Here is a 27,934-nt window from a genome sequence, read left to right on the forward strand (position 1 = left end):
CATTATTTTGCTTTTCAATTTTCAAGTGAAAGAAGGCACATAAAACTTCAAAATGCATTAGATAGTGGCGTGGGGGGGGGAGGGAATTGTAGGTGGGTTTGGGTTTTTTTGTTGCTTTTTTTGGCAGATTGCTATTGGTACCAGAGCCTTTTTGAACATATATTTATAAACAGCTTGAGTCCTAAAGCTTGACCAGATGGAAACGTGCCTACAAAGAATTGGACTTTGTTCAGGACGGGCCGACTGCCAATGGATGAGCAACTTGCACCAACATATGCCAAAAATGGTCAATCGTGTAATCTTTAAGTGTGACTCTTACACAGCAGATGCCAAATCTATGCAAACAATTTTAAGTGTCTTTTCAGAAGACAGGGGAACATTGTACAAATCCATGGAGATGAGTAGCAATGCCTTACTGAAACAGCCCACTGAGTTTCAGCCCTTCCACAGTTGGCTTAAAAAATAAAGGATGGTCCAATTTAATAAACATTTTTCAGTCCATCATAGCTTAGTTGTTGTTTTCATCTTGCCAGTAGTACAGTGATAAACCCCAATTTCCTTGGGACCTTGAGTAAGAGAAAAGCTCTTCATGCACAAATAATTTTGTAGTATCTACTTGAAAAAAGAGCCTGTAAAAAAAAGGAGAAGAAATATCAGAGGGATTACAACAAATAGAGATTTAACGGGTTTGTTGCTGCCTTCTCTTCCCCACTGAAAGAGACTGGCAAAAATCCTAAGGACAGAACCTTTGCACTAACAATCCAGACAAGAAAAATGATTTGTACACAATAAGAGCATTCAGGTGCCATCTAATGACTCAGGAACAACACCAGATTACCTCCCTGCAGGTACTAAGCTAAATTGGCAGAGATGCACACTTGGCTCAAGCAACCTCAGAGGATCTCCCCCTCCACACTTCAGTGGTGATAACTATACTTCCTTTAGTGAACACAGAACTAACAGGATCGCTTTGTCTTTTCTCTGGTGGCATTTAAGGCTTACTACGGCCATCAAATGGATAAAAAAGATCTTATAGTTAGGCTGCTTTGCAGCTCTCTAAGCCAGTGTTTCCCAACCGGTGTGCCGCGGCACACTACTGTGCCGTGAGACACCGGCTGGTGTGCCGTGGGAGGGAGGCGGGCGAGTCGGGCGGCGAGAGGCGGCGGCGGTGGCGGCGAGGATCCGCGTCGAGCCGGGGGCGGCTCCGCGGTGGTGGTGCCGAGCGGCGGGGCAGCTCGCGCAAAAGGGAGGAGCGCGAGACAGCGGAGGAGGAGGAGGCCGGCATGTCCGGGCAGCAGCAGCAACAGCAGCAGCAGCAACTCCCGGCGACGGCTCCTCCTCCGCCCGCTATCGCCGCCGCCGCCTCAGCTGCCCTCGCTCTGCTGCCTCCTCCCACCCCGGCAAGGGGAAGGAAAAAAACGTTCACTTTTGTGCGCCCCCCCCCCCCGCGTGACGCTGCGCGCTGACGTCACGGGGCGGGGCTTTAATGGTGGTGTGCCGCGAGATTTTTTTCCGGTAAGCAGGTGTGCCGTTGCCCAAAAACGTTTGGGAAACACTGCTCTAAGCAACAGGGAGTTCGGAGCAACCTTCACAGGTTGCTTTGTCTCTGGAGGAGAGCACCATGACTTCTAGTACCTTGGCAATTATTTTCCAATAAGCCTAGGAATCTTGTTGCTGGCTCTGCCTGCCGTTGGGGGTAGAATTCCAGGATTTGGCTCAGTCTAGCATTCGCTTCCTACAGTGACCAGCTGCATGCCTCTGGAAGCAGCATTAAATACATGTAGGTTCAGGGTTGTCTGATCAGAAGCAACTAGGAGTGGCCCTTGGTGATGTCACAGGAGTGGGCCCTGGAATCAGAGGGGAGCAGAGGGATGCAGATCCCTTCCCACCAAGTGTCTGTGCTGTAACTGGCAACCAGATCCTGTTGGGCTGAAGCTTGCAAGCTGCATGCACAGTCTTCTTCTTCAAAAAAATAAATAAAAATAAAAATAAAATAATGCACTCTAGCCCACCTGGAGACTCAAGCCCTCCACCTGCCACTTGGAGGTGGGGGTGATGAAGATTTGGAGAATTCAGGTCAGACCTGAAGACTGGCATCACAAGCTAGATTCTAGAGGGGGCTCCTGTCTTTGGAAACTGAGGCTCCATTATGGCCAACATCCATTGAGATACTTCTCTCACATGGATTTGTCTAACAGGGCTAGTGAAACCCAATGCCCTCCAGACCTTGCTGGACTTCAACTTCCATCAGTCCTAGTCAGTATTGCTAGGGTTGCCACCTTTGTTTGGCAAAATACAGGACCATGGGGCAGGGTGAGGTGAAATATGTATATGTATATTACCGCAAGTAAAATTGCATACAAATTACATACAAAAATGTGTATAAGAGGAGAAATCAGCACTATTGATAATTTTTCCTGAAAGCATCTTTTTTTTGGGGGGGGGAGACACAATTGCAGACTGGTGTGAAAATGTGGAGAACTGAACTTAAGACTGGGAAAAATGGGAACCCAACAAGGACATGTCCGCTCCTACCTCCTTGCTTCAGCATAATTAATAAATATTTGAAGGGCTGAAAAAGTTTCCCTATACAAAGCAAGAATACAAAGGTGCCTTATAGCCAATCTGCATATTTGGGAGATGGGGGAGCAAACAAAAGGAATGAAGTAAACCTTGACCTTTTAATTAACCCAGAATTGGAAATGATAATAAGTATATTGCTAACACTTTCTTTTGGTAAAGTTTGTTTTATATGTTTTATCTTGCTTTGACTTCAACTCTTGATTATCATGAAATGATGATGACGATGATGATGCAGTTCAGAGTGCTGCACTCATTGACTGTACCACCTCAGAATGTGGAGTGGGGGGAGAGCTTTAATACTTAATACCATATAACACACTTGCTCTCTCAGAACACAGAAAACTAAGCATATGGAGAAGGTGAGGCATGCTGTCTTTTCAAGGACAGGGTTTAGTTTGGTTTTTTAAAGTAGAGAATAATTTAATAATGTGGTCTATCACTGCATAGACCTAACTTGGTTGGTCTGTGCACTTACTCTGAATGGATAGATTGGCCTTTGGTCTCGTGTCATATCAATAATCAGAACATTCACATTGTTTGAAGCTTTACATACACTCTAAGTTGGCCCAAATATTCAATGGCTAAAAATGCACAGCCACAGATAAACTTTTCCATACAGTGTGCACAGAGCACTTTGATGCAGTCCTCCACCAGTTCTTAACACAAAAAAGTAGCAGCCAGTAGCAGAATTTAAGCAACTATTGCCAATTTCTGCTAGTGTGCTTTAAGGTTCTCAGATTCCAGAGGGATGGCTCTGATAATATGTTGCAGGAAACTCAGCCTTGTGGAGAGCCACAGATAAATTCATGGGGTGGGGTGGGGGAAGAAGTATATCAAAACAGGTGAAACACACACACACACACACACACACACACACACAAACACACACACACACACACACACACACACACACACACCATTTTAAAAGAACAATTTGCTGTGCCGTTTACTTTCATGAACTAAAGTTCACTTCATCATATGTGCGAAGATCTATCCTCAAAAGGAAGGCACAGATAAAAATTGCAAACAGTGAACCCAAAAGGCAATGAACCACAAGAGATCCAGTTGGTCTGTGATACTTTACATGCAAAGCTCAAAAGTATACAAGATAAGAACAATTCTCATCCTAGCGGTTTTTGTATGCATTTCAGCTTTGCATAAAATTTCACAAACCAACTGGCTCTCCTCCACTTCTTGGTCTCTCATAATTTCCCCTTTCCTCTGTATGTGTGCTTAGATATACAGTACGATCACATCTTACACTCAGGTTCAGTTTCAAGGGTGCCACGTAGACAGGAAAATCACATATACGCAAACCCTTGGAGCTGCCCCATGACTAGGAAATGAGGGGGGAAATAGAATGAATCCCCTGTACTCAGAGAGCCAGCATGCCGGGTGGGCAGAGAGCTTAAAAGCTTTTTTCATGCCAGGTAATCCCAAGCAGACCTGGTGTAAAAAGAGCTTTTTAGCTCTCCATCTTGCTTGAATTTAATTTGCACAATTTTGACAAGCTGGAACATCGGCAGAGGAGGCTGACCAAGACTCTGGAAACCAAGCATTATGAGGAATGGTTGAGGGAGTTGGGGGTGTTTAGCCTGGAGAAAATTGAGGAGGCATGATAAAAGGTAAAGGGACCCCTGAGCATTAGGTCCAGTCGTGGACTCTGGGGTTGCGGTGCTCATCTCGCTTTATTGGCCGAGGGAGCCAGCGTACAGCTTCCGGGTCATGTGGCCAGCATGACTAAGCCGCTTCTGGCGAACCAGAGCAGCGCACGGAAACGCCGTTTACCTTCCCACCGGAGCAGTACCTATTTATCTACTTGCACTTTGATGTGCTTTTGAACTGCTAGGTTGGCAGGAGCAGGGACCGAGTAACGGGAGCTCACCCCATCGCGGGGATTCGAACCGCCGACCTTTTGATCGGCAAGCCCTAGGCTCTGTGGTTTAACCCACAGTGCCACCCACGTCCCAGGAGACATGATAACCTTCTTCAAATATCTGAAGGGGTGCCAAATGGAAGATGGACCAAGCATGTTTTCTTCTGCTCCAGAGGGAAGGACCCAATCAATGAATTCAAATGACAAGAAGGGAGATTCTGATCACTGTGAAGAACCTTCTAATTGTAAGAGATGTTGGACAGTGGAATGGATTCCCTCGGAATGTGGTGGACTCTCCTTCATTGGAGGTCTTTAAACAGAGGTTAGATGGCCATCTGTCAGGGATTATTTAGCTGATTCCTACATTGCAGGGTGTTATAAGAAAAAACTGCTCCTTTTCCCTTATGGGGTACTCAAGAGCTGTATAGATTCCTTATGTAGGTTCTCTATTGGTAGGAGAAAATAACAGAGGCCAACCAGAGAATATTGAGAAGCAAGGCAGCTAGTAAGCACAATCTTTTATTAAACTGTTGCAACAGGGTCCCCTACTCACCCCATGCAGCATGGGAGGAGAGGAACCCCGAACAATGGTGCACAAGCCCTTATATAGACTTTTGAAATTGCCCACCCTGTAGCTCAATACCACCCCCTAAAACATCACACATACATCACTGAAGGGGGTGGTCTACAACAGAAATCCTGTCTGGTAGGATACTGATAATGGTCACTGATGACTTTACCTGGGCAGCCTGGCCATTCCTTTTGAGATGCTAAATACTTAGTTCCTGAATCCAAGTCACAGGCTCACCCTATTCATACACAAATACACCCTTAAGACAGGATTTATGAGCAGAGAGACAATGGGGAGGTTTTCCCATTTCCTTCCTCACTGCAGAGAATTTTTGAGGTGGCTGGAAGAGTCAAAATGGCTTCAGGATGGTTCTCTTGTACTATTTCAGACACGTGGTTTATATACTTATGTATGTGTTTGCCTTGTACATTTATGAATGTTTATTTTATATATATAAGAATTCCTATAACAGGGGGTTGAACTAAATGACCCCTTGGACCACGTCCAACTCTACAGTTCTATGATTTCACTCCAACTTGAATCCTTGGAGAGTCACTACTACTCAATATAGAAGGGAACATGTGGCTCTCCAGAGATGGCTGGACTACAATTCCCATCAGCCCGAGCTGGCATGGAAGAGAGAGACGCTCCTTCCCGATTTCTGGCAGATTTTGAGTGCCCACTTGCATTTGGTATAAGTATTCAGTATTCAATCCATTTCCAGCTCCAAAAGCTTAAATCTAAAGGCTTATCCCTGCCAAGCCATTTTACGGTCAACAATGTTTTTCTCCTTCTTTTCCTTTTCAATTTCCTTATGGAGTTGTTATCCAGGCCTTCCTATTGTTCTCCTTTCTTTCAACTTACCATCCATTACGTTTTCAATTAGTCCTGTATTTCTTAGAGCTTGCCCTACCATACTTGATCGCCTCGTCTGCACTCTGCATTAAGCCCTTGTACCTCTCCAATATCTCTTTATTAGTTTTTCCTCTCTAACTCTACACTTGCTGTTCCAAGACTGCATTTCAAAAGCTTCAAGTTCTCTTTCTTCCATTTTTAATCCAGTAATATACTACTAGTTTCAACTAGTGCTAGTAGAAGCAGCTGACCTTCACTTTACATTCTCTCGCTATATTCATGTTTATTTTCTGTTTCTCAGAATTTCCCTGGGACAAGGCCTATAAATCTGAGCTCAAGGCATGTTGCTTGAATAGAGATTCAAAAGGATGCTGCATGCACAAACCAGAGTCCAGAGTTCTTACTACATTCTACTTCTTCATACTGTAGGTAACACCCTTCCAAAAACAAACAAACAAACAAACAAACAAAAACCCTCACACACAAACCCAAAAACTTTAAAGGGCATGTTTTAAGGCTGGAGTGATGTGTTCTCCTTGACCATTTCACTGATGGCGACAAAGCATGGAAGAACAGTAGTGAACGTGCCAGGCTGCTAGGATGGCAAATTCATATGTCAGTTCTTGAGATTTAGCCTTACGTATGGCCTCAGGCAGCTTTTAAAAATGTTGTTTCTTCACATCATAAAAAACCAGTACAATTTAGTACAATGGGTTGTGCCTGATGGATGAAAGGCAGAATGCAATGATGGTGGCTGTATATATCGAAGAAAACTTAGGTGGAGTTGGAGCTACATGCTGAAAGGATGCAGAGCACCATCTCTTCCTAAACCTACCAGAAACAGTGATTCAGGGACAAGTGTTCAGAGATCAGCACTGGTTGATTTGCTCCTGGGCCAAGTTCAAGGTATTCATATATAAAACCCTTAACAACTTGGGACCAGTTCACCTGTGATATTGCCTTACCCCATATACACCGACTTGACCACTTCAATCAGCAGAACTGGTACTGTTACAGGAGTCACATAATACCTGTTCTGCATTTGTAAGAACTTGAGCTTTCAGTGTGGCATCGCCTACCTTGGAAGTCCCTGCCTATTGATAGCAGGCGCCTTCACAAAAACATTTTTGTTTAGACAAGCCCACACAGGTGTTTGGAAAGTCGGTGTGAATTTTAATTTGTGCTTAGTCTATTGTCATTTCAGCTTTTTGAAAGTCTTAGCAATATTGTTGTTGACTTTTCTTTTTTGTTAACATTACTGGTGTTGTTACTTTTTTGTAAACTACTTGCAAGCCTTAAAAAAAACAAAGAAGGGCCCCAATCACTTGTTCTATTCATTGTTGTAAGTAGCTTTGTATTACTTTTGTTAAAAAGCAACGAAGACATTTGAGAAATCAAGAATAATAAAAACCCAAGTTAAGCTAGCAAGGCAGCAGAATGCTACTAGGTAAGCTTCTGTGGAGTGTTTCACAAATGCTGAAGACCTCCTGATAAAAACTAGTCAAGAGATTGGTCCCCCCCCCCCAAATAATTTACTATGTGAATAAGAAATTACATACATGCAGATCAACCTGCCCTTGCAAAATTTCCACCAGAAAACGTAATTTGCTACCAAAACTGTTTGAACTATGGCAGGTGTTTGGACAAGGCTTCGTCTGTGGTGGCTCCCAGATGGTAGAATGTCCCACCAAAAGAAACAAAAGTGTGTTTTGCGCCATTTGGTGGACAGCCAAGACATACTGTTCTCAGCAGGCAGCTTTAAAAGATTGATCCCGCTTGCTGCTGTATGTGCCAATGTAATTCTATTATTAATTAATTAATTAAATTTGTATGCCTCCAGTCTTATTATTTGGAACTCACGTGTGCTCGAATAGCTCCTTGAATATTCCTATAGAAAGGCAGGATACAAATGTTGAAAACTGATTAATAACAGTTTCCAACCTGGGTCACCGCCGGCCAGGAAGCTCCCTATTAATTAATCTGAGAAAGAACTAAGAGGTGGGTCTACAGAGCCTAGGGCTTGCCGATCTGGTCAGTGGTTCGAATCCCTGCGATGGGGTGAGCTCCCGTTGCTCGGTCCCAGCTCCTGCCCCCCTAGCAGTTTGAAATCACTTCAATTGCAAATAGAGAAATAGGTACCACTCTGGCGGAAAGGTAAACGGCGTTTCCGTGCGCTACTCTGGTTCGCCAGAAGCGGTTTAGTCATGCTGGCCACATGACCCGGAAGCTGTCTGTGGACAAACGCCAGCTCCCTTGGCCTATAGAGCGAGATGAGCGCAACCACAACCCAAATTGTCTGCAACTAGACCTAACGGTCAGGGGTACCTTTACCTTTACCATACCACTTGCCCCAGAGTTAAACAGGGGAGATCCACACTCCAGTTCCTATTGCCACCACGTGCTCTTTGGCTACCAGGCCAAAATCAAGGTGTTACTGTTAGTAAATGAAGTCCTCAGCAGCTTAGGACCCACTTGGCTGCTTCAATCCATGGAACTGAAACCTTTACGAGTGCCACAAAATGTTTGTCCTGCACTTCCAAGGAACAATTCTTCAGTGCGATGCCACCTACTTCTCTGGAACTCCCTGACCAGACATTATGTAGGCACCTTCATTGTGCTTTCCGTGCCTGCTAAAAACTTGTTTCTGTAAGCCTAGCAAAGCATATCGTGTATAATTGTCAATTTAAGGCAAGGGGAGTAGATTTAAGACATCAAATATCCTGGCATGGGCATTATATACCTACCTGGACACTTTTTGAATTCAGCAAGCTTTCTGGCTGGTTCTGACAAAAGGAGGAGATGCAGGTTTCTATCAATTTCCTCCAGCTGCCTCCAGCTCCTTTCCTCTCAATCCAGGCTCTGTCCTCACTCCTACTGCAGTCAAGAGCCGGTATGATGTAGTGCTTAGACTACCAGACCTGGGTTCAAATAGCCTCAGCTAAGAGGCTCAGTAGGCAATTAATGGCCAGTCACTATCTCCCAGCTGAACTTACCTCACAGTGTTGCTGTCAGGATAAAAAGTAGGGAAAGCTCCTTGGAGGAAAGTATAATTAAAACAAACCACAAGGTGGCTGTAGCTATGCTTAGTGAATATTGCAACCACTTCCAAGCTGAGTTCAAGAATTTTCTTTGGTGAGGTGAGAGAACAGAAGAGAGAAGGTATCCTTACTACTTTCAGAAAAGCAGGTTCCTATCCAATAACATCTTTCTGATCTAAATACTTTGTGGCTGCACAATTACAAAGCTTTGATTCAACATCTTCCCTGGCACAGATAGGCTAAAGGCGAACTGTGACCATAGCTAGATTAAAAGGTGTGGTCTAAAATCATTAGGCAGGGCAACATTCACACTTCTGATAATGAGACAGATCATTGTGGGAGGTGACAAGGCACATAAAAAGCTCTCCCTTCTTCCAAACAGTCATGCAAGATTTTCTACCAACCACTATTAGAACTCAAAACACCATGATTTCTTCTCATATCACTTATGTTACAGAATAAATTGCAAGGCTGCTCTGCCAGGGTAGATGTGATCAGGGCTTCTCTTCTGTACAAGGGACAGAGAAAATGTTGGGTTTTCCCTCCTGGAACTGTTGTTGAAGCTGGCTACTATAATAAGCCATGTTAACAGGACACCCATTTGTATTCAGAAATAATTTATTCTAGTAATAATTACCTACACACACAATAAATGAATTATGATAAAGTAACTTCCTGATGATTGTTTTGTATACAACTATTTTACTATGGGTGCTTTGGGGGGGGGGCACTACTATCTCTACTGTACAAGTTGCAACTGAAATAAAGACTGGATATAATTTCAATGTTGTTGTTGTTTTAATGGTGTCATTAGGAATAAAAACGCAGTCAGGAATAAAAGCCAAAAGAATCTCCAGAGAGGTCTGCCTATCAACAGTCAATGTGCTGGCTAACAGTATCCCCCCCCCCCCGGCTATTTCACAGCATTCTGTGTTTAAGGAGTTTGCCCATTAATTGCAACTATTTAGGAGTTATGTCTAAGTTGTTAGAAGAAGCAAACAATTTTAAGCCGTAACTACCCCCCTCTACAAAGGCATACAGGGGGACAGATCTGACACCAGTTAATAAATAGGACTCTACCTGGGTGGAAAACAGGTATTGGCTTTGGGCTCATCATGTACTCCATACTTCAGCTTGCAGGCAAGAGGCAAGCAATGAAATGGAAGATCCTGCAGGACTTACCACTATCTAGCCTACCCCATTTTGATGTTACATGCTTTTATTTTGTATCTGGTTAAGCTATGGCAAAATGACCCATCTTTGCATCATTAGAACATGCAGAGATGTTTATAGAGCCAAGAGATTCTACAGCTGTTGTCCATGACTACTAAACAGCTTCAGTGTTTTGCATGGCAAGATTTGGTGTTACATTACAACATCCAGTTGCCTCAAAAGGCAAAAGCAAGATTGCCTTGCATAACCTATATATAGAAATGGCATTTGAGCTCAGATAGAATCCTACCAGGTCCAATATAAGTTTTCAATATGTTGTAAATGAGTGTAAAAATATAATAATAATCAATGCAAGCTTTGTAGCAAATATCAAAAGCCAAAATGTAAAGACCATCCATAATGCAAAACTACTATTTTTCAACAAAATTGAGGATATTAACAAAGAAACATAGTTCTTCAGAGTAAAGGTAATGAATGAGAACACATTTACAGTTTTTAAACTGTACTTAAGCCCAAAGTATACAGAATGTGCTCAACAGCTAACATGCTTCTTTATTTACAGCTCTCCACCAGATGCTTCCTTAAGGAGAAAAACCTGCAATAGGAACAAAGAAAATGCCACAAAACTAGAACTCAACAGTAACAGGTAAGTCTATCTGGACTAAATGTCATCAACCTAATATGTGAAAAGTTTAGAAGAGTCACTGTTTATGAGAATGGTATATTTTTAATCAAAGTCATGCCATACACCAATTTATTACATAAATACATTTTCTTCATCAACACTTAACAACCTACTTGGGCCCAAATGATAGGGACTCCTAACGGTGCCCACAGATTTGAAGACATGCTGCACCGCTCAACAGAAAACTGACTTATTGGTAAAACAATAACAGACAATATTTGTATTGAATTTTCATTGGAACTTAACAGAATCATTTCCTGAAAGTTTCATTCTTTTCTTCACACTATTCAAAAGGTGTAACTTAAATATTCATAGAATTCTGCTCAGATATGAACCCAGACACTAAATAGGCTTAAGAATGACCATCACAGATTTTTGGAAAAATGTAGATAGGGTCAATCTTACTACTTGGTAAACTACTGTGTGGTATATTGCCCTGCTGGAAAAACTAATGAAGAAGCCGAGAGTCCTCAAGGACTAAAGAAAAAGGAAGTACATAGCCAAGGACCCCACCTGGCCTACAAATGAATACAGCTGATACAGTGTCTCAGGGCATTTGAATACTTCAATTAATTTCCACTGTGTCTATACTATAAATAGTTCCAGTTGCTGCCTTCTGTGCAGTCATATACATGTAGTTTATTTATTTTGGTTTTATTTTATGTTTGTTTTGTTTGACAGTGGTCTATAGTTGTATATGGACTATGTGTGCTGTCATCAGATCCTGTTTGATAACACTGTATTTTAAAAAATTATAAAAATTATTGGGGGGGGGGAGAATCAATTACTTCTGCACTTCCAGGAGTAGCTGAGAATGGAGATAACTAACCTTCATTATTTTACCTTGCAAGGTACACTGATCATTTAAAAAGAGCCATTCCCTTCATAATTTTGGAATCTTAGTCCCCCCAGAAATATGTATTTTCCCCATGTGCTATAAGAAAGGGGATGAGTTAAGGGACTAAGCAGAAATCTTTCTGTTTTGAATTTGCTGCCACAGGCTTGAAATCCATTATTCTTTACAAAAGGATACAAATTCTAACAAACCCAACGATCATTAAAGAATGTTAAAAAAAATCATTTTCTTCACTAACAGAGACATTTGAGTTAACTGGCTTTTGTTAAAACCGATATATAAAAACATTTCTAATCCACCATCAGTGGTGAAGAGCAATATAACGCAAACATTTCACAAGGCAGGTCAGATTATTATATTCTGGCCAGAGCAAAGGGATTTACAGCACTTTACAAACAATTGCTGAAAAAGTGTATACATGTCTTTCACCAAAAACATTTTATCAATCAGATGTTCTGAGGCAGTTTTGACTTGATTCCTATGACTTCATTAATATCTGAGGTAAGGGGAGGCAGATGTAAAACCATCCTTTGGTTAAAGAACTTGTGTTCCACGGGGAAAAGCCTTTTCTTTATTTTTTAACATGGACAACAAAATCTCTGTACTGTTTCTTCTGTTGAATGCAGAAAACAGCTTCAGTGTGAATTTGTGCCACCCTTAAACCAGGGTTGGGATGAAGAAGGGGACAGGAATTGAGCTCACACTCAGCAAGAACAATTCCCACAGCCTTTCACACTGTTGATGATCTCTTCTTGCAGCTTTTTCCTTTCCTCGTCTTTGGACAGGTGATTGGTTTTCTCCTCCCACCTCTCGTTAGTATTTCTGTTCAGCATCCTGCTGCTCTGCGTGTGCCACATTTCATAGTAGAGGCTGCTGGGACTGGTAAGGAGATCTATATGCCTGCCACGCTCTGCAACTTTACCCTGTTTTTTTAAAAAAACATGAAGGCAGTGATCAAAACAGACTCGAGCAGGAAGGAACAAACAGTGCACATATAGCCACCCTGATTTTGAATAAGGAAAGAGCACCCTTGGCTACTTGTGTATACTCAGTGTTGTCTCCTTTCTTCCATGCCCTTCTTACATCTTAGCTCATCTATAATGCCACCTCTTACTTGTCTATAAACCAAAAAGTTCTAAATACTGCAACTTTTCCTCATAGCAGTTTTTCCACCCCCCTGATCATTTTGTTTGCTCCTCTTTGAACCTTTATGAACTTGACAATATCCTTTTTGAAGTGAGGTAAGCAGAACTGCACACAGTATTCTAGAAGCAGTTGTACCATAGATTTATATAAAGGAGTTGTGCTATAGACAGCTTATTCTTCATTTACTAATGATCGCTAGCATGGAATTTGCCTTTCCCACAGCTGCCGCACCCTGGGTCAACATATTTATCAAGCTAACTGCTATGACCCCAAGGCCTCATTTCTAGCCAGTCACTGCCAGTTCAGGCCCCGTGTGAAATTTAGATGCTTGGGCCCTGACATGCATCACTTTACACTCGTTTACATTGAACTGCAAAAGTCCTTTGGGAGCTCTTCACAATCTCTTTAGGTTTTAACAATCCTAGACAATTTAGTATCAGCAAACATGGCCACTTCACTCTCACTCTTAACTCTAGATTGTTTATAAACCAGTTAAAAAGCACAGGTTGCAATATTAATCATTGGAGGATTCCACTTTCTACACCTCTCCATTTGAAGAACTGTCCATTTATACATACTCTTTGCTTCCTGCAACTTAACCAATTTCTGAACCACAAGAGGACCTCTCCTCTTATTCCTTGGCAGTTAAGCTTACTCAGGAGTCCTTGATGATGTACTTTGCTGAAAGCTTTTTGAAAGTCCAGGTACATTATTGTCAACCAGATCATCTTTATCTATATGCTTGTTGGCACTCTCAAAGTATCTGATAGGTTCATGAGACAGGACTTGCCCTTGCAGAAGCCATGCTGGCTCTGCTTCATTACAACTTGTTCTTCTATACGCTTGGTTATTTTATTTTTAACCACAATTTCCACCAGTTTTCCCAGGACAAACATTAAGCTAACCAGCCTGAAATTTGCAGGATCCATCTCCGTAGATCCTTTTAAAAAAATTGGTGTTACAAAAACTGGGGTTAGAAATACATAGAAGAGAGACAATGGGAAAAGATGACTGTCTCACAACCAGCACTCTGTTGTAAAAGATTGGTAGTGGCAGTGGTGCAAGACACTTTAAAAGAAACTGGGCTGTTTTACTAATAGTCTCATCAAGGAAAATCACAGAAATGAAACCTACTCCACTAAAACAGAATCTGTTGGGAACCAAAAAAAAAAAAAAAAGAGGGTACATGCACATGGGAGAGAACTGTGTATGAGCAGCTTAAGGTTTTCAAGTGGTTTCCCTTGCAGCCATTCCCACCAGTGAAGGAACAAACACTGTTCTACTTTATTTCCTGCACACACATGCCCCATATTTGGGTCCCAGGCAGAGACAGCAGACTAGCATAACTCTTTTGCAGTACATACAGCATTATTCAAACAGGCCCTATCCTGCCAGATAGTAATCCTAAAACGAGCAACAAAAGTGCATTTGGAAATTTGAAATGAAGAATTTAGAAGTTCTCTGCTCTAAATTCTTCTGCGTAACTTGTATATTTAATAAGAGGAACAACACAGAAGTTCTAAATAAGCAACAATGAAGAATTCATTGTTGAACCGGAAACTGAAAGAGCCACTTAAAAAACATTTTTATCTTGTTACTTTCCCCCAGAATTTGTTGATTTCCCCCACTGCTTTTTTTTTTTTTAAAGTCATTTGGTCTTTATTTTATTGAATTTTTTAAAAATAAGTGGGTGTGGGACCCAAAGTAGAATGATTATATACTGAGTGCTCCTTTTGGGGTCCCCCACCCAGAGGCTTTTCAGCGATACACCATTTCCCTCTCCTAAACCTGATTTTCTGTCTATCATGTCTCCCAACTCCAACAGTCAACATTTGTGACTGCTGACCATGTTTGATCCTCATCGGGCTGTTTTCCCTCACCCACCTCAGTTTTCTTTCTGAATCTATTTTTTTTACTTCTGCAAACCACAGTGTTCCCCTTGAGTCTGATGATACCTCCCCCCTTGTGCACGGAACTGGCATTTGGACAGTGGAGTCTGCTGTTAGCAAATATGATGCAAGTTGCCTTGGGGAGTTTTGTGGAAATGTGGGTTACAATTTATTTAAAGCAAAAAATAAAATAAAATACTAGAGATGATCCAATTGCAACAGGGTATGGTGTATTAAATTTCTCATTTAGTGAAGAGTATCTTGCTGCAAAAGAAATGTCCATGGGGATATGATCTTATTGTTAAATTTCTATTGAATGGCAAAACAATTGCATGCTTTTGAAAAGTAGTCACATTCCTAGTATTCTTTTGTGTAGATGCACATTAGAAATGCAGCAGAGTAAGAACAGAACAAATGCACTAGGGTTTATGAAACACACCAATGCTTCTTCCACCACCACCAAGTCACCAAGTGAAACTAAGTTTGCTCCTATGTCCTTGAGTGTATGTGAAAATGCACACACACTTTCAAATATTTATAACTGATGGAGAGTGTGTTTCTAGTAAAATGACCTTAAAGAAAGCTGGGCTATATTCTTTAGCGTGGCTGGAATTTAAGAAAGATTGCATAACTTCAGAGAGTCTCACCTGATCCAGGACAATGATTTCATCTGCATCAACCACTGTAGACAATCTGTGTGCTATAAAAACGGATGTTCTGTGTTTCACCACATCCCTCATGGCACTCAAGATGTTCTGTAAGATTAAAGATATGTGAAGCATTGAACATTTTATGCCTTTCAGGGCAGAGGGGCCATCTTAAGAAAGGTATCAAATGAAAATAATTTAATCACTTGTTAAGAAGGGTCACCAGCAATTTCAAAGTTACTACATAAGAAAGAGGTGGCTAGTTTGAGAAACAAAAGTGCAAGGATTCAGGGGCTAGCTACTTTGAAAACTTCCAATACTATTCCAATATTACAAAAGCTTTTCCAGTCTAGATAACCCAACAGGGGCTTTGCTGGGCTTCTAAATCTAGTTTCTAAATAAGGGTAATGTGTGTGCACAGGGAGTGGTTTATTTTTGCTTCCTTTAGAAAAGCAGTTCCTTTAAAAATGAACCTGGGCAGCACAAGACATACATTTTGCTACTTTGCTGATTGCTTGGTGCACACATTTTTTGGGGAAAGACGTGATTTTTTAACTTGATGCTTTTAAAGTGCAGCTGTGTTGTGTAAATATTCAGCTTCGTTTGACAACCTCACAATAATTATATCAAAATGAAAAGGCAAGAAGTAGAACATTCACTAGAAATTCACATTCCAATCTGTGAATAGAATCCAATGAGGTTACTCTTGAAAGGTATATATTTTAACTTACTACACATTAGAAGGGACCATGTGCCTCAACTGACTGCCAGCAGGCTGGCAACCTTATGAGTGAAGGTCAACAGGTTATTTACTTCAAGTAATCTAAAGTGAACAGAGATACTTAGCAACCAACAACTTCGTATTTGCTACAGACAGAATGATTGGTTTAGAAAATTATTGTTGGTGCTGAGATTTCTTTAACAGTTATGGAAGTCTGATGCAGTTGCTACAGTAATGTCATGACTTGTGTGTCACAACATCTTGATGTTTTACAGCTCTACTTGAGAATATAAAGTGATACCAGGCCAGCAGTCTATGTGCACCCAACCTGTATTTCAGTTAGGATGCTCCATGAAAAGGTTTTGCAACAATAATTTACAGGAACTATTTTTGTTAAGTAGCAACTATCTGTTTCCCCTTCATATCACACTGAGAAGGACAGGTGATCCCAAGTACCTCACAGGATACAAGAGATTATGCTGCAACCTGTTTAGAACAGGTCCCAACTATTTCTGCATCCAGCTCAAGAAGGGTTGCGCCCAACTTCTGGCCTTTGTGAATTTGGTAGAGTGGCAAAGCAGGATTGTACAAGGATGAAGGAGGAAAAGTACTGTGTTCTGTAGCTTAATTTACCTCTTCTGTAATTGAATCTAAAGATGAAGTAGCTTCATCATAGAGGATAATGGGAGGATTCTTCAAGATTGCTCTGGCTATAGCGATTCTCTGCTTTTCTCCACCTGAAAAGATTAAACAAACCCACTGAGGGTTATTTTTACCCTTGAATAACCCAACACCAGCACATTTTCTTCACCCACCCAGAGAAATATCCTTTGCTCCTTCAAAGCTCTCAAAGACTCCAAGCAACTCAGATGAAGACTATAGTTTAAGTGTCATCAAACAACGAACAAAACAAATGCAGCATTGGAACAGCAAGTCTTATCAGAATGAATGAGAAATTCTTCTAGAAAAGACAAAACATACAATCAACTGTCATTCCATAGCTAAGCTACTATTTAGGGCTGCATTCAAACAGGGTTTTCTGAGTATCAGGTGGGCTCATCCAGCATGACTGACAACTGTAGGTGATGTGGAAATTGTGCCTTTTAGAGGAGCACATATTAGCAAAAAAGCACCTATCTTAGAGTCTATTTCTGCACAACACACGTTGCCAGTTATAGCTGAGAGCATAAACACTGGCCATAGAGGAACCAGGTGTATCCAGGGTGCAATTTTCTCCCAATTCACTAAGGTTACCATTAGGCCAACTTTTCCATGCCACTTTGGATACAAGTTGTGCAATTTTTTATTTTAATAAATACACCCACTTGGGGCTTTAGGGACACTGCAAGTAATTAATGGCTATATATGCATCTGCCTTCCTGTGCTGCATTTCAAAGATTTGACAAGGCTTCCATTTAATTCTTTCATATTCTTGGTGATATGACCTCCTAACTAACACTGACTTGTTTTAGCAAACCACTTTAGGAGGATAATAATCTCATTTCACTTTGAGCCTTAAGTGGCTATGCTGAAGCTGAGCAATAAACAGAAATTGAACTATTCACCCATGATGAAAATTCTGCTTTTCTCCCCCTTCATAACAACCTAGTCTGAAGTGTGTTGCATTTTTTACTGCCTGTATTTGAAAGAGTATGCCATGACTGCATAATGCATAATGGCCTATTTCCCTTAGTCTCCTCCCATGTCCGTTTCACATTCTATGTCACTCTCATGACAAAAAATTAAAATGTGAGAAGGATTTCTTTAACATGTAACGGCCCAGACAGACACTATGGGGAGCTCAGCATGGGTTCATAGAACTCTTGTGTTCAAGGGTCAATTCAAATGTGACCAAATGCCTCCATGGAAAGTTAGTGTGCATAAGAAATTGTATTGACCATATGAAAAGGCACGCATACTTTTTGCTGCATATACATGCACTGCTAACAGATTGGATTCCCAGCACATACATCTGAGAATATTGTGCAAATGTTTCTCATTTGACAATCTCATGACACTCTGGTAGTCTGATTCAAACACGGTGTTTGCCTAAAAAGTGTGCAGGAGGTGTGTGGATTTCATTTCTGCCCTGTACCCCAGATTGCTCTAATTATGGTGTAGTATTATGTTATCAAGGCTAACTGTGGCTAATGGTAACTCGATTTCTGTGTAACTAGGATTCTGCATAACTCATTTCAAATGGTTACAAATTGGGTTTTTTTAATAAAACAAGGGTGTTTTTCTGTGCAGCAATGGTATAACATGACATGCAGCCCTTAAACATCTGTTTTCCTAGAAATGCAGTTGCTGCTTATTGCTCTCCCCATATCATATTGCAAACTGTTTATTTATAACTGCAGTTTCTATGCTTCAGATCACAATTAAATTCATCCTTACTCCACCTTCAAATCCGCATGACTGAAATCCTACAACGTTCTGAGTGCGCAACTCCTATAAAATTAGTGCCAAGCATACAAAACTACACAAAAGACTGCAGTCATTATTGGCTGTGTTCTGCCCAAAATAATTTCACAGGTTTATATTTTCAAATAAATCAGGTTTTAATCACACTGTTTAAAGGTTTAAACCTAACAATAATGAAATGAAGGGAAAGATTCATCATTATTAAATAAGTAGTAAATGAATAAAGTTTTACTTTCATTATATTTAAATACCACAGACTTTGATTTTGAAATACAGCGACAAATTTCTGATACCACATATTACATCCCCATTGCATGTGACTCTACTAACAGGATCACCAGACCTATTAAACAGGTTGTTCAGGATGGTTTGGCTTTAAATTACATTACATCTACAGAAGGTGGTTATTTGATTAACTAATCTCCTAGAATACTTTGTTTCTACATTTTACCTAAGATTCAAAAGGCAGGATTTCCCCCATCTGGAAGACCTATTGTCTCTGGTAGTAATTCCATTCTGGAACCTTTGGCTAAATTTGTAAATTATTTTCTGTCACCACTCATACCTAAGATTCCGTCATACATTATGGACTCCATGGATTCGTTCAACAATTTGAATCAGTGGTAATTCCTTCTGATTCTCTCCTCATGACTCTGGATTTTAAATCTTTATATACCTCATGAGGAAGCCTGCACCTGTGTATGACTCTCTAGAACAACATACCTTTTCAAATCCTCCAAAACATTTTCTTATGGACTTATTAGACATAGCTTTAGAGAACAATTTCTTTAGATATAGACAAAATAAAAAAATTCCTTCCAGTAGCACCTTAAAGACCAACTAAGTTAGTTCTTGGTATGAGCTTTCGTGTGCATGCACACTTCTTCAGATACCATATAGATATAGAGATACCTTCTGTCTTCAAGTGAAGGGTATTGCCATGGGTAGTCCCATGGCTCCTTCCATAGCCAATTTATTTATGGCTGAATTTGAGCATTGCTTTGTGTACAGTCCTAATAATCCCTTTGCTTCAGATCTGGCTTTCTATCAAAGGTTCATTGATATCTTTTTGATTTTTAAAAATGCCAATAGATTTCCTGACTTTTTATCTTGGATGAATCAACTACTCCCCTCATTAGTGTTTTGACCATAACACTTCGTTACATTTTAAATTGTATCATCCATACAATCTGAAACGTAACCTACCTTTGGGCCAATTTTTGCAGAGAAAAAGGAACTCCCCTACTTTGGACGTGTACAACGAGCGGCAGGTGAGCTAGAGATTGCCCTGGCAAATAGAGGATATCCCCAGCATATTATTCATAAAACCCAAGTGAAAGTAGATGCAAGTGACAGACGGGACATTCTTGTACTCAAAAGCAAAATACCACAAAAACGTATCACCTGCCGACAAAGGTCCGTATAGTTAAAGCTATGGTTTTCCCAGTAGTGATGTATGGAAGTGAGAGCTGGACCATAAAGAAGGCTGATCACTGAAGAATTGATGCTTTAGAATTATGGTGCTGGAGGAGACTCTTGAGAGTCCCTTGGATTGCAAGAAGATCAAACCTATCCATTCTTAAAGAAATCAGCCCTGAGTGCTCACTGGAAGGACAGATCCTGAAGCTGAGGCTCCAAAACTTTGGCGACCTCATGAGAAGAAAAGACTCCCTGGAAAAGACCCTGATGTTGGGAAAGATGGAGGGCACAAGGAGAAGGGGACAACAGAGGATGAGATGGTTGGACAGTGTTTTTGAAGCTACTAACATGAGTTTGACCAAACTGCAGGAGGCAGTGGAAGCCTGGTGTGCTGTGGTCCATGGGGTCACGAAGAGTTGGACACGACTAAACAACAAATTCTACTTGTTAATTCAGTGCAATTCTGTTACAATTGATTTTGACAGCTTGATGACTAAGCTCTTTAGCAACGAAATGTTGGATTACTGGAACAACGTCCGAGGACTGAACCACTGGTATATCACAAGTGGACTTTTTATTACTGTGTTTGCAATTATTCAAGATAAAATCTATTTTGTAAAGAGAAGAAATTAGCACTGAACCACTGATATATTACAAATGAACTCCTTATTTACTGAGTTTGCTATTGTGTAAGATAAAACCTATTTGGGAAAGAAACTACTTCAACATTTAGGAAGTCACAAATATAAGTTAACTGATTCCCAGAGGAGACTGGCATCATACATTTAGAAAGTCACTGACATGTTCTTAATGTATCTTTTTTGCCATATTGATGGCCTCTCTTGTTGTCATAAGTGACCTATTAGAACCCAACCTGTGAAATTAAGACATTAGAGAAGCTAACTGGCAGACACTTGGGTGCCAATGCTGACAAGGCCCAGCCTTCCTCAGCTTGTACCTATAAGCAGAGGGAGCAAATGGCCAGTAAGCAGGAGGGAGAACTTAACTACTGGGGGGGGGAGCGCACAGTGGTTTTCCTCTATCATTAAAATTATGAGCTGCATAATGAGCTGCTCAGATTGAAGGAGTGAGGTAGACCTCGAAACTGCAGAGCATGTGGTGGCACAAGTTTGGTTCTTTGGGATCACTTAAGTCTCAGGACCAGAAATGTTAGAATCCTTTTCTGATCAGAAATAAATGCCTGATCTGCTGAATTCCAGTTGAGGCCTCACACTACTCAACATTAAAGGAGATATCCCCGGGTCCAGAGATTTTTTCTTTTTCTTTCTCTGCTATTTCCACCTTTGTTTACTCAAGTCATCCAGTGTTTTCGTTCTGCAGGTGTGGAAGCAGTTTGGATCATTCTTCCAGTTACGTGATTATATAAAAAGTGCTGGGTACATGTAGGAGGAAGTAACTACAGTGGTACCTCGGGTTACAAACAGTTCGAGTTACAAACACTTCGGGTTACAAATTCTGCTAACCCGGAAGTAGTACCTCGGGCTAAGAACTTTGCTTTAGGATGAGAACAGAAATTATGCGGTGGTGGCGGCAGCGGGAAGCCCCATTAGCTAAAGTGGTACCTCAGGTTAAGAATGGTTTCAGGTTAAGAACGGACCTTCGGAATAATAATAATAATAATTAATAATAATAATTTATTATTTGTACCTCAGCCATCTGGTTGGGTTTTCCCAGCCACTCTGGACGGCTTCCAACAAAGATTAAAAATACATTAAAATGTCACACATAAAAAACTTCCCTGAACAGGGCTGCCTTCAGCTGTCTTCTAAATGTCAGGTAGTTGTTTATTTCTTTGACATCTGAAGGGAGGGTGTTCCACAGGGAGGGCACCACTACCGAGAAGGCCCTCTGCCTGGTTCCCTGTAGCTTTGCTTCTTACAGTGAGGGAACTGCCAGAAGGCCCTCGGTGCTGGACCTCAGTGTCCGGGCAGAACAATGGGGGTGGAGACGCTTCTTCAGGTATACTGGGCCGAGGCCGTTTAGGGCTTTAAAGGTCAACACCAACACTTTGAATTGTTCTCGGAAACATACTGGGAGCCAATGTAGGTCTTTCAGGACCGGTGTTATGTGGTGTCAGCAGCAGCCCCCAGTTATGAATTAAGGATGAATTAAGTTTGTAACCAGAGGTACCACTGTACTACAAACAGATTCATGACTTAAGCAAGCAAATACTTGGAGATATTTTAAAAACAAGTGGATTTAAAAAGAGCCAGTTTCCTTTTAGCTTATTCAATTCTTGAGTTTTAATGAAGTCCCTGTTCTTTTTATGTTGAAAGGATGTGCACCAGGACCACTGTAGGAATGCTGCATATTAATTATATGAAGTATGCAGCATTAACTTTCTCCAGTTAGAGAAGCAAATCTCCTGCGGCCACTACTATGCTGTGGAAGATGGAATCTGTTTCTTAGAAGCCTCAGGCACCCTACAGTTTCCATTACATAGGGCTCAGCATCTGAATAGGGCTATTATTACTATTATTACTACTACTGCAATTAAAACACAACACTGATATTAAAACAATGTATTGTGCAGTATTAAAAACTATTTTTTTAAAAAAACAATTTACATTGTTGACATGGGATAGATGTTATTTCACACTGTACAAAGATCAATGTCCTTCATTTCAGGTTCATCTATCTCAAACACTTTACAGCCATGTAGTCGTAAATCCCCCCCCCAAATATGTAATAAAAAACAAGCACTCTAGCCTCCTCCTTCTGCCTACCAATCTATGGAAGAAAAAAACTCAACCAAGCAGAGTGAAGCAAATAAAAGGAATTTTACCAGTATTGCATAATATCTACTTACAACAGAATGCTCCCCTCCTTAACAATGTATTTAGGGTTTAACGCCAAATAATCCTAGAGATATTATCCCACAAGACAAATAGTCACTATTTTCTTTAACATGAAACCAACATGTCTGATATCCAAGAAATTCACAAAAAAGCTAAAAGGGCAGTGCTAAGGGGCAGTGCTAAGGGGTAATGGGCTCCGAACCCAGAACCATTTATCGTCATCCCCCTTAAGCCCAATTCTGACATTAAATCCTCACATTTACACACAGCCAAACAGCACATTACTAGGACCATAAAATAATTCCAGTCTTTAAATTACTTCATTTTCAACACGACCTCCTAACACATTTACAGCGAATCATTTTTACTCAGATCAGATGCACTATGAAGTATCTTTATACTAAAAAGCATACATCTTTCATTCCACAGAGCAGCCATTAATCATCTAAATTCTAGTTAAATATTTTGTTGAACACAGCTGCATTATTGGCCACATTACATTTTGGGAGTGGGGAGGAATGAAGAATAATAGTAGCTCTCTGCTCTCTATACCACAGGCTTCTAATTGACTTCATGGTCAGTGCTGGAATTTCAAGGCAGCTGGACTACCATTTAATAATAAACTCGGCATTTACCTTAATACTGCAAAGCAAGTCACCTTACCAAAAGCTGGGGTGAGCTACATACTGTGCAATAAGCCTGAGGCTAGCAGAAAGACTGGAAACATGGAGAAAAGTTGCACATTTGTCAACCTACCTGACAGCTTCAGACCTCGCTCTCCCACTTGTGTGTTGTACCCATTGGGCATTCTGAGAATAGCATTATGGATTCCTGCCAGCTTTGCAACAGCATAGACTTCTTCTGCAGAGGCATTCATGTTGCCATACAAGAGGTTGTAGAATATGGTGTTATGGAAGAGAACAGAATCCTAGGACACATGCAAGCAGAACAATACCTCTCAAAACATGAAATGCCAATTGACAAGTCAGAGGGTTTTCTGAAATGCCAATAGTGAGTTGTCTGGAACCTTTCACTAAGCCCCTTCAGGCAACAGCATTTCCAGTGACATTTTAATGAGGGGTTAAAGATGCTGCAAGGATAATTCTCCTCCAAGAAAGCAAAAGGGGTGTGTGAGAGACAAGAGCGAATAGATAATTTCTGTTGTTTTGGCAGAAATCAGAATGATTATGTAATTTAAGATGCAGCACCGAAAGCTCATGGGGTTAGCTGAAATAGCTTCATTCACATTCTGATACTACTAAATTATCAGAGCTTCCCAAACCATGAAAATTTGGCATTTTTTTCACTTTATTTAAAATATTTGAATTCTACCTTTATGCTGCTTAAATGAAAGCAGGTAAGATAACCAACAGCATATGATACAAAATCACATAGAAATGAGATCACATTAACAAATGGATGGCAAGATGCATAAGGGCAAAAATACAAACTAAAAACAGCAATGTCAAATAAACTTGATCTACGGTAAGTTGATACCTGAAAAACATAAGCAAGAAACTAGCAAACATGTCTCAAAAGAAGACATGAGTCTGCCAGTGAAGAGACCAAGATTCTGTTAACTACATAACCACAGAGAACAGAGGGATTTCCAAGGAGGCCTTTATTGATAGGCTCCGCAACTCCCTTTTTTGGAGAAGTCCATTTAGGCCTCCTCTATGATGGTGGTTAAATTAAAGCCCTTTTATCTCCTGCTGCTTCTTTTTGATCTGTTTTATGACCCTGCTTTCTTGCTTGCTCTTCTATATACTATTATGTAATTTATAGAATTATTTTATTTTGTACTTTATCTTATTTGCCTTGGGCAGCATCGTGTGGAGTGGTGGAATAAAAAGCAATAAAATTTCGTGGAACTCACTCAAAAACTTCATTTAAGTTTCTTGAAATGGACAAAACATACTAGAAAAGTGAAGACAAGATCTGGACACAATTTCTATTTTCTGTCTACCAAATATTCTTATTTTCCATGTCACTGGTATTTTTAGTGTTTTTATAATAACTATACGTAATATGTTTTTTAAAAGTAGTAACCAGCAATACCTGGAAGATCTTATGTCTCCACATGGGCCTGCATGTATTTCTCTATTCATCAGAGGCCCTTTGGCTTCCTCCATCATCTGAGGTGGCTACTAGGTGGTGCCCTGGCTTTGGAATTCTCTCCCCACAGAGGCTTGCTGGAAGACCACTCTGCTAAATAAAGACCTTTTTATTTTGCTTTAACTCTTGCAGATTTGCTATTTGGATGCCGCTTTTACAGAGTAGCTGTTACAGCTTATTTTCAGTCTACTGGCTATTTCATTATGTTGCAATATTTTATGGTATGACAGCCTGAAAATGTGTTTGAAGAGCAGTTTGTAAATCTAAATAAAGACTGAGAAAACTGTAATTCTTGCCCATGTTCAGTGAAACTCTTTATGGTTGTTCTTCCTTTGTGCCCTGGACTGTCATCCTGAGCTGCTTCATTGCTCCTGTTTTCAAATCAACACTGCAGTAGCTGTGGCTACAGCATCAGATGTTTGCAGGGAATTATGAGTTCCAAAGGAGAAGTAGTACAATACCTGAGGTACAACTCCTATGGATTTTCTCAGGCTGTCCAAACTGATGTTTCGTATGTTCTGGCCAGAAATGTAAATCTCCCCCTTCTGAGGTTCAAAGAAGCGAAACAATAATCTTACTATTGTGCTTTTCCTTTAAACAAAAACAAACAAAAAAAAAAAGAGTTAGAACTTGGGTTACTTGCTTGGTGTATCTTTATCATGATTTTAAAATAATAAATAAATAAATCAATGATGCAGAATTTTGCGCATCTGTTTACCCACCCTGACCCACTGCCTCCTACAATGGCCACTTTTCTTCCTGCAGGGACTTCAAAAGACACGCCACTGAGGACTTTCTGCCCTTCAAGGTATTCAAAGTGCACATTATCAAAGGCGATGGTAGCAGTCTGTGGAGTGATCTGCAGGGGTGGAGCCAGCTCTTTATCCTATTGAAAGAAAAGCGCTGCTTTACACACTGCCCAGAAGGTATTTCAAAGAGTTTAGCAAGCTAAACAATGGATCTAATTCAGTGCAAGCTACAGCCACTGTTTTCTCCAAAGGGGGGGGGGGGAGAACCTAGCCATTTCAGTCACACAGGTAATAGTCTCTTCTACCCGCCCCCCGCCCCCTATTTTTTCTATAAAGCTCAAGAATTTCTGATGTAATAGTCTGGCTTCTAGGCAGCGTTCTGCATAATAAATTCTGCATCATTAATTAAAGTGATAAAATAATACTTCAATGCCTGGCATGCACACAAAGTATGACAATGACAAACACACTGCTTTGGCTTTTTTAAAAAAAGGGGGGGAGAGAGAGAAAAGCTCTTTCAGAGACACAGGTTCAAATAAAGCGTCTCCACTAACCATTCTTCCAAAAGAACAAACACAAGTTCCTCACATGTAGCATTCCTTTTTCAGAAGAAAAATAGCTATCAGATGAAGCAAAAATAACTCCACAAGGTGACTGCATTCATTCTAACATATTTGGCAAAGGTTTTAAGCAGCATTTTATGGGTAGAATCACAGAATTGTAGAGTTTGAAGGGACCCCCGAGGGTCAGTTAGTCCAACCCCTGCAATGCAGAAATCTCAACATGTAGTCCCCCATCCCATGTGAAATCATACCAGACCTTGCTTAGCTTTGCATAAAGGGCTAACAGTTTTATTGCTGCACAATACTCACTTTAATTTTTGAGTCTATATTAAGCAGTGTGAACAAGACATTCATGTCTATTAGCGCTTGCCTCGTCTCTCTGTACACCGTTCCCAGAAAGTTAAGGGGCAAAGAAAGTTGGAACAACAGTCCATTCACCATTACCAGATCGCCAACTGTTAGGTTACCTTAATTAAAAAGAAAAAAGAAAAAATTGGGCTTAGAGTATGTTTGCTTGCCAAACATCTACCACGCTTTTTAGTCATTTAGTTCTGCTCTTCAACACAAGCTGCAGCAACTTCAAAACAGGCTATAATTTATCCAGTTAATTAATCCTCTACTTTTAAGGTATGAGTGCAAGTTACTTTCTAGATGGTTTTTAAGTTCTCTGCCTTGCTTGGAGGGTAAGGCCTGCACATCACTTTAGTTCTGGAAGCCCAGGGATGCTTGTATGAGATCCTGTAGGAACTCAGATTGCCAGGCAAGATATTGTAAGAGCCTCCAAGAGCAGGTGTAACCCCAAGTGAACCTGGCACAAAAAGAGCTTTTAAGTTTTCCACCCTCCTGGAATTTAACGTGCACAATTTCAAGTAGTCTGCCTTCAACAGCATATGACTGAAACTGCACAAGTTAAATGCAATCCTAAAATATTGTCTTTGCTTAGGACATGTCAGCTGATTTCCACCCATGACCAAGAAGTGGATACTTCTTAAAAAGTACTTTGTGGTACTGAATACTAGGTGCTATCTGGGTGATTCAGCCAGAAGATTTACACAACCAATGAACTGATTCTTTTCCAGAATTTTAAGAATCCCTGCAGTCTGATTGTGATAAAGCTGCTTTAAAACCAAAATATAGCCCTTTAAAGTAAACCTATTCGAAGAACTGTCTCAAGAGACAGACAGATGTTGTTTGTAAGGAAAGCAAAATTTAAAAGGTCATTCATTATTTTAGTTCACTTGCTTGCAGTTAAGGAATTTAGGACTTTATACATTTTTTTTAAATCCAAGCATGCATGCAACATAAAAAGGACACGAGTTTTAGACACAAACAGGGTACCTGCAACAATTCCTTTGCTAGCCAGTACCATGATGGCTGTTAGCCCAATGCTGAATATAGCATTTTGTCCAAAGTTCAGCAGAGCTAAGGTAGTGGTAGTCTTCAGTGAGGCATTTTCATAGGTCTTCAAAAACCCATCATATCGCTGAGCTTCATACTTTTCATTATTGAAATACTAGTAAGTAAGGGGGAAAACAATGTAAGGAATCTCAGCATTCTTAGGATTGTACTTCATAAATTATTCTTTAATATAACCTTCCCCAATCTGGTGTTCTTGAGATTGCTTTTGTCCATACAGCAGGGAGTTGTAATCCAAATGGTTGGCAGGGGGTACTGGGTTGGGGGAGGGCGTTTTAGTACATAACTAGCTAAACACTTTATAAAGCAGTTTACTGTTGCTTCAGCAACCTAGCCTCAGCACCCGACCTTCCAGCTCTGGACGAATCAAATGTCGTGCCTGCCTGTCT

General features: G+C 40.6%; 1 protein-coding gene across 1 annotated transcript in view; it reads right to left on the reverse strand.

The window, feature by feature from the left end:
* Positions 1 to 9,702: 9,702 nt before the first annotated feature.
* The window catches only part of ABCB7 (ATP binding cassette subfamily B member 7), a 53,333-nt gene continuing 35,101 nt past the window's right edge, over positions 9,703 to 27,934 (reverse strand). Inside the window, exons 9-16 of the mRNA XM_083485104.1 lie at positions 27,468 to 27,642; positions 26,439 to 26,596; positions 25,540 to 25,703; positions 25,279 to 25,408; positions 23,459 to 23,630; positions 16,674 to 16,777; positions 15,320 to 15,427; positions 9,703 to 12,560 (exon numbers count right to left, since the gene is read on the reverse strand). Of these exons, the coding sequence (XP_083341230.1) occupies positions 12,342 to 12,560; positions 15,320 to 15,427; positions 16,674 to 16,777; positions 23,459 to 23,630; positions 25,279 to 25,408; positions 25,540 to 25,703; positions 26,439 to 26,596; positions 27,468 to 27,642 (1,230 nt within the window). The 3' untranslated portion in view covers positions 9,703 to 12,341. The remainder of the gene's footprint in view (positions 12,561 to 15,319; positions 15,428 to 16,673; positions 16,778 to 23,458; positions 23,631 to 25,278; positions 25,409 to 25,539; positions 25,704 to 26,438; positions 26,597 to 27,467; positions 27,643 to 27,934) is intronic.

The sequence above is a fragment of the Podarcis liolepis genome (genome assembly GCF_965112155.1).
Source record: "Podarcis liolepis genome assembly, chromosome: Z".
NCBI lineage: Eukaryota > Metazoa > Chordata > Lepidosauria > Squamata > Lacertidae > Podarcis > Podarcis liolepis.